Here is a 19,973-nt window from a genome sequence, read left to right as displayed (position 1 = left end):
ACTTGCTTTTGAGAAGTGCTATACAAATAGTTAATTTATCTCAAGCATCATTCCTGAAATAGACAAATACCAGCTATGGAAATATTAACTATGCCACTATGTAGGCCTACATAGGCATGAATTTTGAGTAAAACAAAGTTATATTCTATTGACTTAACCTTATACAAATATAGAGAAGGGAAATATTAGAGAATGTATTTGCAGAAAATTAGAAAAGTTCCATTATACATTTTTTTATACATTAACTTCAGAGTCCCCGCTCTGAGCAGCCATCAGCTGACATAACTGTCAGCAGGCATATCTCTGCTCTAAACAGGTTGCTTGTTAACCACCTGTCACTGAATATAAGGAAGCATTTTGTAAAAAATAAATAAATAACCGGTAATATGAATCGTCATTGTAAGCCAGTGTGGTAAAGTAAATAGACTATAAGCATGACATTTTCAACAGAGCTTTATTGTTGTAGAAGATCAACTGAACTGGCAAAAGTGCGTTGACAATGAAGAGGAAACCAGAGTCACAGATCACCCCAGATTTGTGTCAGACTGTCAATTCAGTAGGGTACAGTCCAGTGACAAGAGGCCAACAGATGCTTTGAAACATGAATGAGGTTATCGGGCGGGGACACTGTTGGCCATCTCCTCGACGTTGCCATCACAATTGTACAACCTGCGGAGCTTTTTAATGTCAAGTTTCGTCACGTTAGTTCTCTGTCCCATTTTCAACCCACAACCACCAGACGCATTCTCTTTCTCTATGATGGTGGGTAAGCCGTTCTTAGAGAAATATTTACTTCCGTAGTGCATGATGGAACAAGTGTCATATTTACAATTTAACATGTCCCCGTGTATCGCGCGAAAGTTCTTCTTCATCTTCGGGATGATGTTCTTATAAATAATGTTGATGTAATTCTTGTGGTCCGGCCGTGTATGTTCGTGGTTGAGACCCAGAGCATGCATGATCTCGTGACAAACGTTACCTTTGATGCAGTGAGGCCCGACGTACAACACCTGCCGTCCACCGACGCAACCGACGTAGGAAGCACAGCCACGCTTGTGATAAGTGAACACCAGGTAGTTGTGGTCGTCTTCGTCTCCCTCTTTCCTCTCATGGAACGTGACACATGTGACGTCGGATATCATCTTCATCGCTTTAAAAATGGCAGTTCTGTGGGTCTTTTTTAACTTGCCCGTGATTACATATGCTATTGGTACCGAGATGCTGGTGCTTCCGTCCACTCCTCCTTTGATCACTTTTCGGTCCCATATGTTGTTCACTGCGTTCCTATATGGGTCCAACAATATATCCCCTTCCACGATGGCTGTAGAATCATAATAATCATCATAATCTTCGCTGCTATGCCCGATCTCTGTCTCTGCCTCTGTCTCTGCGTTTATCGTTGGTGTTGTATCATTTCCCCACTGATGTGTGGTATTATTTTCCCACTGATGTGTGGTATCATTTTCCGACTGATACAACACCGGCAAGGGACTGCTGTAATTGCCGTTAACGTTTCTAACAAACAAAAAACAAAAACAAAAATCAGAGAAAGCAACGATTTTGAAAAGCATCTGAAACATGACTGCAGCCTGCAGGTGAATTTGGGTGTGACTCGAACCCTCAATACAATAACTGAGCAAAGTGAAGTATTCCAAAGATTGTTTTTTACAATGAGTGGCTGCTTTCTTGGATGTGTTACCAGGTGCAGACAGTGGGTCTAATTAAAACTCGCTATGTCACGGCGGGCGGGGCCCTGGACTGGAACACTCGTCTCGGCCTACAGGTGTCAACTTTTCAGTTATTCAGGCCAATTAGCCTACGTCCTGTGTGGGCGACTGGGCGTGCATGTCGATTATAAGTAGCCTAACTCTGACACTTTGACAGCTCTCACACTCCTGATAGTTTTGTTGCACATTTCCTCAGGTCATTATTTTTGCCATGTTTGTGACATGTAGGCCGTATTTGTTAAAATCTATTGTAAAAGATATCATCCAGTAGCCTACATTTCAACCAAAATGCAATCTCCTATCAGCTGCAACAGGTGCGAGAGTGACTGATAATGTGAAGTGATCAACACAACAATTAATGGGCTGCAAACTCCTGGAACAATGGCTCAGCATTTGGAAGCAGAACTTAAGAGCCCATAACGCACAGACGTTAAGTTTTTTAATTTCGGAAAACCTATGGACTTATCTAGCCACGTCACGTGCCAAAAGACTGGTGAGGTTTTGAGACAGTCGTAGAATACTGTAGTCTTCAACTTGTAGGCCTACACTAGTTGAAGTTCCACCCGTGGCCTCCCAATGCATGGCCTACCTGCTGACTTCATCGACCCATCATAATGTTGATTTACCTTATAAAACATGACATCAGAGAGGCTCTGGCTGCTTTGCAGAACATGAATGATGGCAAACTATTGGGGTAAGATGGAAATCAATCACACACAAAAAAGAAATAAAGAAATGCAGCAATATGCATGCAAATCTGTTTGGTTTGTGCTGCAGCTGATGTACCTTTATGGAAATTAATAAGATGAGCAACTGGTATAAAGAAAAATAAAGAGAAGATCCGGGCACTGCCAACATGTTTCGACCTAACCGGTCTTGAATTCTTGCCCTGATGAAAACCGGTTAGGTCGAAACATGTTGTTGGCAGTTGCCTTTTTAATTTAATAAAGGCTTTCCTCCTCTTTTTAACTGAGTGCCTGGATCATCTCTTTTTTTCTTCATGCCTTGATCCCGTTTGATCTGTGTGAGCACCTTTTTATCATCATCTCTGTCGAGCAACTGGGTTTAACTTTCCACTAAGTTGAGCATATTTATATGATAACCAGTGCCAGTATTTTCAACCACAAGTCGGCACTAATGAAATCTCACAGTAGACCACAATAGAATAATTTTATTTTTTTGGTGGTTTTCGTTTTTAGCCACATTAACACAGTTGGAATGTTAAAGAATGTTTTTATTCCATTAGAAAGTCGTTTTAGTGTCATTAAGTCATTGTTTAAACAAGTCACCATGTCTAATGTTTTAACCATTGAGTTAAGCAATGCTAATTAGAAAATCAGCGTTCCTTTCAAAGTATGCAAATTCCGCTAAAATCCGCTTTTTTGTACACAATCGTTTTTGAAGATAATACTAGTCTTTTACCAACTGGCTAACAGAAATAGCAGAGAAATAAGTATTAACCATCGTATTTTGTAAAAAGTGTGTTTATTTTCGGTCCTCCTATAAGCTAATTTTCCAGAAGGGGCACTGGTGAATCACAACAAAGGAACATGCTGTAATGGCTTCCTGTTTCCAATAGCAGAAGAAGAAGAAGACGAGGATTAATTTAATGTAAACATTGTCACCATAACGTGGCTATTATTAGTTGCTTTGGAATGTACCTGCCATGAAAATTAAGGTCATAATAACGCAGATCACATCGATATGTAATATAGCGCGATATGTACTTGTTTTAGCTACAGGATTGATAACAATATAATGCTAAATGTTGCTAAAAGCTATCGTCGCGGGGTTGCCAGGTTTGAGAAATAAGCAACCCGGTATATGAAAACAAGCCCAAAAGAATCGTTTTTTCATACTACAAAATGCCAAATAAATACAGTAGCCTATTTAAAAAAGGAGAGATAACAGGAAAACTATCAAGATAACATTCTCTAATTGTGTAGACTTATTGGTACTGTAGGCCTATGCATTATTTTTCTTTAGAAACAAGGCCAACTAATTATAATAAGCGGACATGGCAACACTGCTTGTTGACTAATGGTGGAATGAAGGGAAAACAGCGCCCCCTAAAGTCACAGATCACTGCTGAAATCTTTGAAAGTGGATTGCTCTATTTTGACATTTCTGATTCACTAGGTTTCAAATGGTCAGCAGGGAGCAATACATCATATTAAAGGTTACAGTGTGCAGTTTCATAATATGTAAATAACTGAAAAATGACCAGGGCCCCCTTGTATATCAAACCACTGTCCCTGGTCACAGATGAGCAACTGGTATAAAGAAAAATAAAGAGAAGATCCGGGCACTGCCAACATGTTTCGACCTAACCGGTCTTGAATTCTTGCCCTGATGAAAACCGGTTAGGTCGAAACATGTTGTTGGCAGTTGCCTTTTTAATTTAATAAAGGCTTTCCTCCTCTTTTTAACTGAGTGCCTGGATCATCTCTTTTTCCCTCAGGTTCTGGTGTTGGTGCTGAAAGCTGAAATGAAAAAGATATACCATCTTGAAGGTAGGCCATGCCAATACTTTTTGCACAAGCAGTTATAATTATAAAGTTATAAGTGTCTTGCAGTGTGCTCTGCTGTATGTGCGCTAAACTGGCTGTTGGATAGTGAACTTCTTTATTGTATTGTACATTGTTCCGTATGCATTTTAAAGGCTGATTTAGGCTAGTTTTGAACCCTTCCGACCTCTACTGGTTTTGTTTCAATGTATTTACTTGAATTTGGAGTACTTCCATCCAGCGACGTGCAGTGTTAGAGAGGCAGGGGATGAAAGCTCGTAAGAGGGCACTTTTGGACAAAACTAGCGATTAGTTAAACGCAAAATGCTGTGTTGAAGTTCAAGAGTCTTCGGGGAGACTTCCGGTATAAATATATGGCATGGAAAGGAGTGGCATTTGCATTTCTTTCACCGTGTAGTAAATGCTGCATTAGTGCTCTGGAAACGGCAGTTGTTTTACAGACAGGTAAAAGGGCAGGGGCTGAAGCCCCCTTTGATGTCTGTGTGCACATCCCTGCTTCCATCACTGGATGTAGGCAGCTGGTTTGTTCTTCAGATGGTTCTTTGTTGCACTGCATTGAAATATGAAGATTCAGAGTTTGGCCTTCAGTGTTCAATATTGGTAATGTCTGTTGGTTTTAGTACAATGGAAAACATTTCTCTTGTTGCATTAAGTCCTCTAAAACACCACTCTTGTGGCATACAGTATAACATTTGATACAGGCAAATAATATGGGTAGCAATCCCAAGGGCAATCCAAAAGTATGCATGTCAGCCTTCCAAACCAAGTCCAGGATACCTAAAACATATCTATACGTGTGTATTTCTTTCTTCCTTTCCAAACTCAAGTCGAGGGTGAATTGGTGCTGGTTTGTGCAAACCATATTGATTTGGAGACTTGGCTATTGAGACAAGTGTTACAGACTTTCCATTCATGATATTGGTGGCATACTGTATGTGGCAGCAGCCACTCATTGTCTTCTGTACGATTCGTGGTGGGGTACCCTAACCGTAAGCACGACGCAAGTTCATGCAACGCATGTCAGACAAACGCCTGTCGGCAGCGACAGGTGATTTCACCATGTCGGACCTTTGGTGTGTCGGATAAGCGTGCGCACCCCGATTGGTGTTGGTTGGCGGTGAACGTCCAATGATGCATACTCATTGACCTAGAGTAGTATAGAGGGTATATGGACATGCATAAAGTGAGTGGGGCAAATTGACTTTGATGTTGTTTAACGTCATTTAATGCAATGTGTAAACTGACAACCCATTTAGGACAGTGTTTAATGTGTACTTTTGGGACCAAATAGCATTCAATTACGTTCTAAGAAAACTGTCAGGACATACTTAAAACTGGTCGTATTCGATTAAACTAAAGTAGCCCTTTTAAACAGTCTTGCATACAGCCACTACAAGCTGGTGAACAATACAATATATCCAAGTTAGACAAATATTGCAACTACAGTATAAAGACAACAATTGTTCAGGTTGTGAAACAGAATTAGTGTTTTCCTGGTACAACATTACAAAGATGCTCAACACCATCTACAAGTATATAACAAATTATAGTAACCAATACTACTGTATACTTGTATTATTTCTACCATAATAAAGCATTGTTTCACTAATCCAGGTTTCCAAGGATTCAGACAGCCACTGCACACTTGCATCCATTGTCTTTGCTTCAGAGAAAAACTGTCCTCTGATGAGCAGTGGTTCCATATTGATTCGCAACGTGGTAGGGATGTGACTTTCCAGTGTAGTTTGAGTTAAAGTCAATGACACCCGCCGGTCGCATGTGGACTCCAAGAGAGAGTCGCCTTGCAATTGAAACGGTTCCTCTGGGTAGCAGGTCAGCAAAGTGACTCCTCTCTTACTGAGGAAAGTGTTAGTATGGGTAACTGTCATTGCCCTGGGCCCTGTGTGTGTTCAGTTTGCGCTACTGAGTGAAGGTGCCTTTTGATGTCGACTTGGAGGCTGATCAGCCTGCATGATCAATTCCAGGGGGAGGGGAAAGGTGTCTCTGTATTAGTGACCCGTACAGGCTAGAGAGTCAAATAGGAGAGTCACTGGGCAGGTGAGCCAGTAGGGTAAAATAGCAGTGGCAACACAGAAATGTATGGGGAGAATCAATTGGTATAACGACTAAATTGGGAGGGAAAAAAATAATCGTCTGGTTAAAAAAAAATCTTAAAAAAAAGAAAAAAAGACAGGACTGTAAAAAGTCATGCAATTGTGGTAAAACCACCATATTTATAAATTAAAAACAACTCACAAGGAGCATTATCTTCAGTGCACTGACTGATTGTACTCAAGGGCAGTGCTTGCACAGACGGTCAGGTTGACCCGCCTCAAACTTCCAAGTCACTCCCTAAAGGCAACTTCACCCTACAACTCAGTTTGCAGCATTAGGCGGCCCCTCTGGAATGAGAGACATGAAGAAAGTTATGATGAATGACCAGGTGGAGGACAGGAAGCCCGCCTGTGGGACACCGTTAGGATCTTCTGCCCCTTCCTCTCCGCTCTCTCCGTCATCATCCAGGCCTTCATCCATCACCCGTTCCTGAATGAGAGGACTGATTGTATTAGATATAATAATAATGCTACAGTAGCTGTAGTGATATGCTGTAAATATACTGTATATAAGTTGAAATAAAACTCTAGTCTAGAGATATAGTGCTGTCAGTTTCAAATACTGATCCTATGTCCATGCAAATGTATGTGTTGTAGACTGGAATCTCTGAAAGTGACTACATCAATTCTGGGTAATCATGGTTTACTCAAATGCCTCTCAGCCTGGGGAAGTATTCTTGATAAAAGGTTACAAGGATGAATGAGATTACTACCATCTCTTGCAAATCCGGGTTATGGAGCTCTCCCTCCACGTCGTCTCCGGGAAGCCGGACTTCATTCTGAAACCAGCCTGCTTGTCCCCTGGGGAACGCACACAAGACACGGGAGGAAAGAGAGAGAAGGAAGGAAGGCAATTACAGTTTTAGTTTATTCGAATAATCGATTCACTCCAATATCAAGATTTAAGAACGGAAAGGGAGGGAACTCACAGGTAGAAACCCAACAGGGCGACAAACACCAAGAGGAAACGGCTGAAGGTGGAGTAAAAGTAGACGATGCTGAGCAGGATGGCGGCGCGCGCCACGGTGTACGCCCAGTCCAGCCAATCACCGTTCTGCTCGTCCTCGTTCAGGACCTCCCCTCCCTGGGCGTTCATCTGGACCTGCTGCGCATTGCCACGGCGTTCTTCCGCCAGAGGCTGGTTGGGCAGACTGGACGACCGATGAGACTGAGCCGAGGCCTGCTCTGGCCTGAGATGCTGAGTAGAGGCAGCCCATGCTTGACTGAGGAGAGATGGGGATTGGGATTTTTATAGCTTGTAGATCGGCTATTTTGCTATTTGTTGATTATGTATTATCCCATTTTGGGGTGGGAACCCCTTTTGGTGTTAGCATTATGCTATGCTTTAGCTATTGAAAAATAGCAGATCTACAAGCTCATAGCTCTACGAGCTTGTAGGTCTGCTATTTGTTTTTAATCGAAGAACGACTGACATAAAAACATAGCTTTTTCAGAAAACTGTCAGGATGTAGAAGACATTTTTAGAATCTGATCTCAGGTCGAAATGGGTTATTTAGGTTATACAGAGACGATCTGAAATTTAAACTTTTTCATATTTGATTTCACAACTATTTCACAGTGATGTGAGACATACTAATGCATGTAGTACTGCTGAGCATAGAGCTGCTGCCACCACATCAGTGTCATGGGGGGGTACGTGGCTGCAGTGGTTACAGTGGGGAGCGGGGCTGGCTGTGGGGTGTGTTGGTTCCACGAGTATCTGGAAGAGAGAGAAAAGATCCAGTTAGTGGAAAACTGGAAACTATTGTGAGCTGTGTGAAAATGTTCAACGATTTCTTTGTGCACACACACACACACACTGCAGTAGTAGGATGGCGTACACTATTCTTAGAATGTCTTGATCAGACTTCATACACTGCTGTCAGATTTGCTCAGTATAAGTTTGGATAATTTTATTTAAACATTCACGGGTGAAGTCCGTCATATTCGAGTTGCGTCATTCCTGTCATTTTACGGCTCACGGGTAATGGCCATCGTTTGCGTAATTTAATTAACTACCATTCATCTTTGCACGCAAGCGTGCCAAAGACTGTTTTAGAATGGCTGGTTCAACCACCCTTGGGGCATCAGCAATACAAATGTGTGGGCTATTGCTTGGATGGTTCTCGAGAGATGCAAATGACAGACGTACGCAGGATCTGTAGAATTTAAAGATGGATGCATACAACGGTACACTCTTACCCATGCATGAAAGCATGATGCATGGGGTAGTAAGGATATGGACCCGCTCGATGTCTCAGCCCATCACCACTCTCCCCGGGAGAAGACGAATGGCTGTTCTGACTAGCTGAGGCACTGCCAGGATTCTGACTGGTCTGAAACATGAAAAACAAAAGAGCTAGAGTGATATTGGTATGTAGTATGGTCATATTGGAAACATCTATTCAGCAGGAGCTATAGATATCTACTGTAGGTGTAACTGATGATGAAACATGATTAAATTAACAGCATAGGTGTGATGGTGTGGTTATGGTACCGCAGGGCCAACGGAGGGGCCTTCGGGGGACTTGTTAACGCTGCTGCCGTGGGGCTTTGGGGACCCAGGAGGTGTCCGCGACGCGCACACCAGATGAAGCATGTGGTATTCATCGTGCTGTAAGAAAGCACCATAGATCATTAGCAAACATTAAGCAAACTATTGCACAGCCAACGGCGTGAAATGAAATGTCCATTAGTGAGAGCTAATTAAAGGAGAATACCGGACCAGCGCTTTTCTTATCGTAAATCTGCTCTTTTGGTAGAGGCGAAAAAATAAATAAAAACAACATTCAAAGCGGACCGCAGCTCAGAGCATGCATGCTGGGTCATATGCTCGTTCGCCTTTTTACAGAAGCCCCTTTGGGACAAAACACTGTCTTTGGTCATTATGAAAGACGATGTGTAGGAAATAATGATTATCAAGCGATCGAAAATATGAGATTTAGCCTAAGACCCAGCGTGCACAGTCAAAAGTTGCGCTACGCTCTGGAGGTTTTTCACCTGTACCACTCGTTATATATTATAATAACATTCTAATCCGGAATTCTCCTACGGTGTATGTTTTTCAGACAGTATCATTTGGAAAATGATCGGTATTATTTTTAGCCTATGAGCCATTTGACTTTAATCTTGGGCCTTATGTTATGTATTATGGACCATCAAGCTTTATATTTCAAAGAACCTTATAATGCCAACCTCACCATCAATTCCTTCAACCTGGCATCTCTATTTTTGGCATATCATAGGCAAAAGCTTAAAGAAAAAGGTTTAGAGTTATATCGGGGAGAGAGAGAGAGAGAGAGAGAGACATTTTTCTCCATTTGCCTCATCCTTAGCCGATACAAGGCAGCAACCTTTACCTTTCTTAGCACGTCTTTCAGGGTGAAGTGGTCCAAAAGCAGCTTCCCAGAATACACCAACCTCTGGTCTTTGGAACTCTAAAAATACAACAGTGAGAAGTGGGTTAGCAGAGAAGATGTGTGGATGGTCTCAAGTCTGGAATATTGTTCGCCATAAAGCTACAGTATGTAAGAATAGTTTTGTGTGTGTGTGTGTGTGTGTGTGTGTGTGTGTGTGTGTGTGTGTGTGTGTGTTTTCCTCTGGCAAAACCCAGACATGCTGACTTGTGCATTTAGACCCTCCGTCGCGGGAATTGATGACGCAAGATGGTGGGTTTGACCGCGTGAGAATAGAGCAGTGGAGTTTACAGGATAGATGAGTCTTAAGTGGATTAGACACAATGTAGGCCTACAGCAAGGTTATAGCAAGGTTCCCCTCAGGCTATATGCTGCTGTATTCAAAAGGGACTGTTAGGGTCAGAAGTTCAACTTTCTCTAATCCACCCATGCTAAAATAAAATGCATAGAAAATAAATATGGTAAACCTGGCTGGTGCCCTTTCACAGTACAATTTCCCCAACACTGGGATTAGGGGGACACAATCCCAACTGTTTACAATAACTGCTGACAGAGCAGAAATGTTTAAAAATCACATTGGCAGCATAATTTCACCTGACTAGTACCCTCCATTCAGCATTCAGCTCAAACACAAAGATTCTAATTTCTAAGAATATTACAAATATTATTTTACAGTGGTCTATCACGCTTAGCCAAATGGCTACCTTTACTTAATTATAAGCCCTTGTTCATCTCAGCACAGTGTGAGCCGAGCACACACACAATAATTTTATTTAGAGACATGTTAGCTGGTTTTCATTCACTACTCAAATGGGCTACATGCACGATGCAACCGCCATTTTGGAAAGAACTTGGGCCCCTTCCCTACTTCCTTCACAGATGTTACCACTGATACTAATGAAGACTCAGTTCCATTCTGGTCAAACAGAGTCAGGATGCTGCTGCTATAGAGCATCGCAGTCCCACCCCCTTTCAGAACGACGAGTGGCCCAGGAAGTACTTCCCCATTGGCTTTTCATAAAATATTTATTTAAAGACGTTTACACTGCGGACAATGCCAACTCGGATTGTGACAAATCATGACAACAAACACAATGTTTTGGGCCGATCAAATAATTAGTAAGAAGCAAAACAAAAGTGTTGTACCCTGCCTTTTCTTCTTTCTAATTATTTGATCTGCCCAAAACATTGTGTTTATTGTCATGATTTGTCACGATCCGAGTTGGCTTTGTCCGCAGTGTAAACGTCTTTAAATAAATACTTTTGCATGTTGGCTCACTCAGGAAACACTCTGCTACACCAGTGGGTCTCAAAGTGTCCTTGAGTGGGTTCCAAATGGCCCTGTACGGGTGTGTAGTGTACACATTTGTACGCTCAAGAGTTATGGGGGTCTTTGAAATTATAACGTTTGAGAACCACTGCACACTAAGTGGAACAGAGCCTTAATTAGTACCGGTATCACCCGTGAAGGAAGTAGGGAAGCAGCCTGGAAGTAGGAAGAGTTATTCTATAACTAAGCGCACTGTTGTCCTCTAGGCTATTTGTGAGCTTGTAGTTTTTTTTCAAAAGTGCCCTCTTACGGGATTTCAGCCCCTGCCTCTCTAACACTCTCTGCACGTCCCTAACGATATCGCATGGTTTAGATGGCAGAATATCAATGTTTACAATTTAGGCATTTAGCAGACGCTCTTAATCCAGAGCGACTTACATTAAGCAAGAACAAAAGCATGGGAATACATCACATAAAAGCATTTATCATGAAACATGCGTAAGCTAAGAAAGTAACAGTGGAATATCTATATAATGAAACTATACATATAAACTATACATATATACTACTATGCTATACATATGTACTATGGCGTGCTATGACTATATACAATGCAATTCTAGTGCTGTCTACATAACATGCTACAAGTCTGTATCAAATGCTATCTAAGTCTACAGAAATGCTATCTAAGGGGGTAGGGTAAGTGCTATGGGCCATGATGGAGTCTGAAAAGGTAGGTTTTCAGACTACGGCGGAAGATTGGGAGTGATGCTGCAGTTCTGACTGCAATGGGAAGTGCATTCCACAGTTTTGGAGCCAGAAGGGAGAAGAGTTTGGGACGTGTGGAGCGTTGTCCCGGCGTTTTTAGTGAGGGTAGTAGCTTCCCTGCGTTGGCTGATCTGAGTGCGCGGGAGGGTTTGTAGGGTTCAATCATACTTGCAAGATATGGGGGAGCCATACCTTTGGTTGCTTTGAATGCCAGCATCAGAGTTTTGTATTCTGTGCGGGCAGCGACCGGGAGCCAGTGGAGGGAGCGGAGCAGGGGGGAGACATGTGAGAATTTTGGCTGGTTGAAGACCAAGCGCGCTGAAGCATTTTGGATCAGCTGGAGAGGCTTAAGTGCACATGCTGGTAGGCCAGTAAGGAGGGAGTTACAATAGTAGAGTTTTGACAAGACTGTTGTCTGGATTAGGAGCTGGGCTGATTCCTGGGTGAGGAACGGTCTAATTCGTCGTATGTTATAGAGTGTGAACCTACAGGATCGAGTGACAGCTGTGATGTGAGCTTTGAACGAGAGCTGACTGTCCAGGACAACACCAAGATGCTTAAATGTAAAGTGCATTATAAATCAAATCCATCATTATTATTATTATTATTAAATAAGAATGGCAGATTGGAAGTGGATAAGAACATGGACAAGGTGGAAATAATGATGGAAATATAATTCATATAATTATATTTCAAAGTTAATTTCATCCAGCAGTTTTTTATCCAGATGAATGGTAATGAGTGATTATAAGCCTAATGATCATACATTATGAACTGTATACTCACTGGTTTACTGGGATACACGTCTGACAAATGGGCCTTAAGTTTCTCCACTGTCCAGTTCTGGAAGCAGTTGATGGTTTGGTCATTGTACTTCTGGTTGGGAGCTTTGATGACCAGGATTACAGGGCTGTCCACAACACCTTGTTCCATGTTTCAAAACCATCTGTCTTCAACCCTAAAGTCAGATCTGAATCGCTCGATACTAGCGCTAAGTTGTTAGTGATGCTCTTCTATACACCGTCCGGTCCACATAACTCCTTGGAAGAACAATGTTTTCAGACCTCAGGCTGGTCAGAGAATAGCTGGAATGTACTGTTGGAAAAATGATTCAAGCCTCAGCTGCAAGATGGATCAGATGGCACACACATGGCCCTGTGGGACAAATAAAGATAATGATAAAGTTGATCTTCCAAGCATGAAAATTCAATGGGGATGGATGGACAATATTGATTAAATCAAATCTCACACACACATAGATAGATAGATAGATAGATAGATCTCACTGAATTAGAATATTTTGTAAAAGTATTTTCTTCTGTAATACAATTCAAGTATTTAAAACCTTAATCTTGATGATTATGGTGTACAGCTCATGAAAATCAAAAAGGTTTGCTTTGATAACAGCCATAAATTAATTTGTATTGTTCAGTCTCATGTCTCACACCTTCCTCTTGGCAATACAACCTAGATTCTCTGTGGGGTTCAGGTCAGGCCAGTTGGCTGGTCAGTTAAGCACAGTAATACCATGGTCAGTACACCAGTTACTAGTAGTTTTGGCTCTGTGGGCAGGTGCCAAATCGAGCTGGAAAGGAAAATTAGCATCTCCATGAAGCTTGTCAACATACTGAAGCACAATGTACTCTAAAAAGATGGCTGTGTTTTCACTGTCAGTGGACCAACACCATGCAGATAACATGGCATAAATCAGCACTGTGTTTTTTATGATATTTTACAGCACTGTGTGCCTCCGTACATTGACAAGCTTTATGTTGATGCTGATTTTCCTTTTCCAGCAGCACTTGGCACCTGCCCACAGAGCCAAAAATACACAGTGATGATTTAGGCCATGTTATGTGCATGGTGTTGGTCCATTGTCAGTGAAAAGTTAACAATGGTTTCATCTTTTTAGAGTACATTGTGCTTCAGAATGTTGACAAGCTTCATGGAGATGCTAATTTTCCTTTCCAGCTCGATTTGGCACCTGCCCATAGAGCCAAAACTACTAGTAACTGGTGTACTGACCATGGTATTACTGTGCATAACTGACCAGCCAACTGGCCTGACCTGAACCCCACAGAGAGGTTGTATTGTCAAGAAGAAGGTGTGAGACATAAGACTGAACAATACAAATTAATTTACGGCTGTTATCAAAGCAAACCTGGGCTTCCATAACACCTCAACAATGCCACAGGTTGATCACCTCCATGCCACGCCCCATTGATAAAATAATTTCTTCAAAAGTAGCCCAGACCAAGTATTAACTGCATACATTAATATACTTTTCAGATGGTCAACATTTCTCATTTAAAAAAACATTTTTTTATCGGTCTCGTAAAATATTCTAATTCATTGAGATAGGATTTTTTTATTTTTATGAACTGTACGCCATAATAATCAAGAAGTACTTAACTTTATGCACAATGAATTGAGAATATATGGTGTGTGTGTGTGTGTGTGTGTGTGTGTGTGTGTGTGTGTGTGTGTGTGTGTGTGTTAGGTGTATATATATATATATGGTATTTGTTTGAGAAATCATTAGTAATGTGAATTTTGCAGAATACAGTACATTTCAAGCACAACTCAATACAAAAAACTGTTAACTGTGAGTGGACAACCCAATAAAGCACTACACTTGTTTACCTTGTTCAATTCATCATAATATTAAACCCAAACATGGAAAACGTCATTTAACTCAGCTTGTCTAATCAATTTATAGAATTACACCTTTACTGCAGCCTGAACTCATTTATCCAATGTTATAGCCAAATATGCTATGATACATTTATTTCATTGTCTATGTAGAATCATTACACAAGTAAATATTTGACACTGAAATCAATAGTGTTGAGTTTGACTGAAGGGAAATATTTGTCATTGCATGACAGATTTGTGACAAAGATGGTGATAATGATACAAGAAGCAAATGCGTATAAATAGGCAGTATTCTAGTGGTAGACTCGAGGTGTTGATAGAAGGAAATTATAGCACTAATATAATAATGTTATAAACATTGGGGTAAAACTACAATACATACAGGAAAAGTCCATGTACAACAAATCTGTGAGAATGTATAGGCTAACATTTAACAGGGTCGCCTGGATCGGATTGGGCCTTTTTTGACGACAACAAAGGTCCACTAGACTAGACTAGACACGACACATTTTAGGGTAGATCAGATAAGAAGCACGGTCCAGACTCCAGTTGACAACATTAAACAACCATGGGCTTCCAATCCAAACGGGGCCACTATAGCTTCCCAGGTTAGCAGGCAGGGAGACGGCAATAAATGCAGAAGTTGTAAAGGCGAACTTATCTGGCTGAAAACACTTATTAGGGCATTTCGTCTCGAAACACACAAACGACAGGGAGGTGAGTTTACATACCTTCGATAGCAATGAATCCCTAAATCTCTTGAAATGTACAAAACAAGCTTTATCGTGGTTTACTACCGTGTTATTCGCAACAGAACAAGAAGATGGAGCAATCCATTGCGGAAGTGACGTCACAAGGGAGACTAACAGCTGATCAGATCAGTCCATTCATGATGCTGTGTACTGTAATTAAAGATTGTAATGTATAATGCGCAATACTTCTAGAGATTGTATAATAATTATTAATTAGATACATGGAATCCGTTTCACACTTGACATTCTTTATAACAATAATTAATGCTGTGAAGCCTGTGATTTTAAAGAATACAAATTTAAACAGTGCAAATGCAACTCTCTGATATTTGGCTCCATCTAGTGTTGGTGGTTGACGCCAACACTACCCTTAGATGTATGGATTGGATTTCGTTATTTATTTTTATTTTTATTTTTATTTTTTATGAACATAAATCTGACACATCTGCATGTGTAGTAGCCATGCATGGTTAACAAAACGTGTTTTCAGGGCTACATCATGTATGGAAGATTTAACAGACTACACATGATAATTATACGAAAACAGGAGGGAGCGTCCTCAAGTTTCCTATATGTTCCCTCAGCTCAGACTATATGTTCCCTCAGCCCTATGTTCCCTCATCCCAAAATAGACTCACCCCTATGTTCCCTCATCCCAAAATAGACTCGCCCCTATGTTCCCTCATCCCAAAATAGACTCACCCCTATGTTCCCTCATCCCAAAATAGACTCACCCCTATGTTCCCTCATCCCAAAATAGACTCAACCCTATGTTCCCTCATCCCAAAATAGACTCAACCCTATGTTCCCTCATCCCAAAATAGACTCAACCCTATGTTCTCTCATCCCAAAATAGAACTATGTATTGTTCCCTCAAACTCAACTCATATATGCTCCCTCTCAGGCTTATGTGGAGTCGGATCAATTCTCTCTCTCTCTCTCTCTCTCTCTCTCTCTCTCTCTCTCTCTCTCTCTCTCTCTCTCTCTCTCTCTCTCTCTCTCTCTCTCTCTCTCTCTCTCTCTCTCTCTCTCTCTCTGATATTGAATGCATGTATAGGTTGTGCATCTGAATTTATTTGACAATATTAGCACTTGAAAGGTAGTTACTAGTTATCTATACGTCCATAGGAGGTAACCGTAAAGGCTCAAAATACATCGGATTTCTCCCCCAATATAATAGCTACTGCAAGAATAGCTATAATTTGAATAAAATCAATATTTTACAATTAAAGCACGTGTGCTCATTATAGAATAGGCCATTGATGAGTAATAGCACAGTTAAATTGTTAAAGCATTTTGCTCCCCAAGCCCATTATAATAACAATATAATCTATTGCCAACACTCAAGACCCCTGAGGTTTTGCCCTGTCTACTTCTTGTCTTTTAGCAGGTGTGATGGGCCCGGTAACACTTTAAAATAACTATTTGTTATAAGATCAGATCATTCATTAACTGTTTTAATAACGAGTTATTAATGACTTGTTATGCGTTAAAACCAGTATCTTGTAACTTAAATCATGTAAGTAGTGCATTCAATATAGTATGGAACCCTCAGGCCAAAATGTCAAATTGTGTGTATATATACATCTTGAAAGTCCATGGGGTCAAAATCATGGGGTCAATTATGGCACTAATGGCCTTTTCTCTAACGCTAGCAGGCCTTTTAGAATATGATGTTGCGTTCGCACGGGCAGATATGTAAAAGCTACAATGAAAAAACGTACGTACTGTAGCTGCTGCAAATCAACTCACGTGTCTTTACATTGTTTCATCTGCCTGTGTGAACGCACCATTAATGCCTTGACGCACTGAAAGCGTCTTTGATGCAAGCGTCACTGACATCGACCAATAATAAACCTACAATGACTGCCAATTGTCACTACAGTAGAAATAGATTTTTTTTCTGTTAAACAGGTGAATCACTCACTCAGTCAATATCCATTTCAATAGTCTGACGGCAGTAACATACATTTGTCACAGAATGGGTCACACTTATTTTAGTAAGTTGTCGGGTGATGACGAGTGGCTATGAAAGTCTGTGCAATGCTACTGGAGGGTTGAACTATTATTCTAACTAAACACATTCCCTCATAACCCCTGGCGTTCTTGTGATTAATTGTTCTAATTTGTCTTTGTAATGAAGATTTTATGCACTGCAATCTTTCTATAACATCCCTCTCTACAGTATGTAGTTGTTGACCTTTCTGACAATCTGATCTCAGTCATCCTGCATTCAGTGCATTGATATTCTTAGTCACCTGATGAAGACTATTCCTTGTAATGCATGAGCACTACTTTGATCTTTGCACCTTTGTTATATATGAGAGAGAGAGAGAGAGAGAGAGAGAGAGAGAGCGAGCGAGACATTAAATTAGATGAAGGAAATGGATGATGTTCTCCTTTAATGTAAAAACAATCTAGAATGGTCAACCAAGTTAACAGACATACAGTAGGTCTACTGCAATAAAGTGGATGGTCTGTGCTGCATGTTGACACTCCAAAATAGAACCGAGCTACAGTATGAAAGACACGCCAACATTTTTTGACTCGCCCACTTGACGCCTCCAGTGTGGGAAGAGAAGAGACACACACTTCGTGGTCGTTGACGCATCGCTAACACACACACAAAAAAAAGCTTTATTATATGCTTAATTATAAATAATGCATATAAGTTTGATAGTACCGTAGTCTCCTATTCTATGTTTGTATATTATTTTATAGCTCAGTCCTATTTGTTTTTTTTTATTGTTTAGGGATCCTCTCCACTGAACAGGCAGTCGCAGAATGAAAAAAGAATGATCAAAGTTCATTATTAGAGAAGGAACTCCAGTCATTAAGAATACTTCAACAGCCGCTAGTGTTTCAATAGGAACAGTGACTAAAGCTGGGGGGTGAGGATCAGTAAATACTAAATAGTGTTGGAAATTGTAGTCAAAGGTGCAAAGATGATGGTGGTGCTCATGAATTACAAGGGATAGTCTTCATCCGGTGACTGAGAATGTCAATACAGGATGACTGAGATCAGATTGTCGGCAACAAAGATCAACAAATAGAGAGGGATGTTATAGAAAGGTTGCAGTGCATAAAATCTTCATACAAAGACAAATGCCCATTTAATCACATGATCCCTAATGTCCACATTGCAGCTTGTAGATCTACCATTTTTCTGTGATTATTTGGTATACATAGAGGGGGAAAGGTATAGGGCCCGGCACATAGTAATCTCTCAAGAACAGATTCAAGCTGCGACAAACAGCAGAAGGCACAGTTTTTTCCTTTAGTTTTATCCTGGGGGACACCGGTCAAACTGATATGGTCAGATGATATATATAATCATTTATCAAGTGTTTTTTGTTAGAATGATGTTCCAACCCTCCAGTAGCATTATAGTAGACTTTCATAGCCACCTTACTAATTACATTTGTCACTCGTTCAGTAAAAATGTCTGTAATGCTGCATTCACATGGAATTAGGCAAGCAGTAGACGACGGCAAAACCTGCTGGACGGCACGGAACGGTAAAAAGATGAAATATTTTAACATTGATGCCGTCTGCCGCTACCGTCGCCGGTTCTGGCTGCCGTGCCGTCCTGTTCAGTTTACTGTCCCGCTCCCGTCCACTAAAATTACTTCCGGTTTGCCATCTATCGCTTGCCTGATTCCATGTGAATGCAGCATTATTCTTATGGCTATGCTACAATTTAAGCCGGGCTTTAAGCCACATATCAAAACTCAAGACTCATGAGTGAGTCACCGACCAGTTTGACCGGTTGATCAAAAGGAAGACAAGTCATTGTCGGTCAATGTCAAGAGGACAGATATGCAATTAAACCCTCCTCCTTTAGCCTGACACTCTATTCTATGAACATTGATTTTTCTTTTCACACCGTAGTTAGTCATCATGTAGGTACGTACAGTATTACTGTATGAATCACAGAATAGAAAGCAGGGGCCTCTACTGTGACTCTCAGCTACAAGGCCAATCACAGGCTACTTTATTTCCATCTGTGCTGTGCAGCCTGCAAAGGTGCCAAGTGGCAGATCTCAGAGAATAGAACAAGACACAAACAATGACACAAACAATCACAATTTGTAGAGCCGTCCGAAAACAAGAATGATTAACAGTCAACTGCCAGACCACAAAATGATCTCTAACAATGACAGAGTGTTGAAATTCTGTCAAAATGTAGCATACAAATATACAATGCATATGCTATGTGGTATCTTCCTTGAATCCGTTCTCAAAGTATGCTCATCCTGCCCAGTGGTCAGGCAGTTAATTAAGCCTGCTACAATGTACCGTAACTTTTATTAGATCACTATAGTGAAAATATGACCAACCCAATACCTGTAAATACACTGGATGGTATACACTGGCAAACAGTGTTATGGAGTGAATCAAATTACTATCTCATTATATCTCATTTCTCTTTTCAACCTCTGCATGGGACTGCCGGAAATATCAACAAATAATAATCATCACAGACAATGTTTTTCAGGCAGTGAAAGAAATGGTTCTCTGTGACAGAGGATAAAGGATTTGGAGGCAGGAAATGAAGCACATTGGACATCTTTGATGTCTAATGATTGATCTGGCTGTATCATGAGTGGAGCCCATTGTAGGGATGTGGGTGGGTCAATTCCCCAGGTATTTCACCAACAATAACAGCATACGGATTTGATGAGTTTAGATTGGATTTCTGCAAAAATGAGGCCTCATGACGCAAGTAAAAAAAATCGTATG

The 19,973-nt window shown here is 40.9% G+C and overlaps 1 protein-coding gene across 1 annotated transcript; it reads right to left on the bottom strand.

Annotated features, from left to right (window-relative positions):
• Positions 1–5,452: 5,452 nt before the first annotated feature.
• LOC308332012 (homocysteine-responsive endoplasmic reticulum-resident ubiquitin-like domain member 2 protein) lies at positions 5,453–15,328 on the bottom strand. Its single transcript, XM_080787598.1, has 9 exons — positions 15,210–15,328; positions 12,610–12,978; positions 9,729–9,806; positions 8,867–8,983; positions 8,572–8,705; positions 7,964–8,089; positions 7,299–7,592; positions 7,083–7,170; positions 5,453–6,799 (listed from the first exon to the last, which is right to left on the bottom strand). Exons 2-9 carry the CDS (start codon positions 12,754–12,756, stop codon positions 6,632–6,634), a joined length of 1,152 nt encoding a protein of 383 aa, XP_080643724.1. The 5' UTR covers positions 12,757–12,978; positions 15,210–15,328; the 3' UTR covers positions 5,453–6,631.
• Positions 15,329–19,973: the final 4,645 nt, after the last annotated feature.

The sequence above is a fragment of the Protomyctophum bolini genome (genome assembly GCF_963924005.1).
Source record: "Protomyctophum bolini genome assembly, chromosome: 17".
Classification (NCBI taxonomy): Eukaryota; Metazoa; Chordata; class Actinopteri; order Myctophiformes; family Myctophidae; genus Protomyctophum; species Protomyctophum bolini.
This window is presented reverse-complemented; position numbering and strand designations above follow the sequence as displayed.

Bases quoted from the DNA above. Each gene is read 5' to 3' on its own strand.
- LOC308332012 (XM_080787598.1), bottom strand. From the start codon at position 12,756: ATGGAACAAGGTGTTGTGGACAGCCCTGTAATCCTGGTCATCAAAGCT. The intron at 8,706-8,866 runs GTACCATAACCA...TTCATGTTTCAG, and splicing joins GCCCCTCCGTTGGCCCTGCG to ACCAGTCAGAATCCTGGCAG. The intron at 6,800-7,082 runs GTAGTAATCTCA...CCTCTCATTCAG, and splicing joins ACCCGGATTTGCAAGAGATG to GAACGGGTGATGGATGAAGG.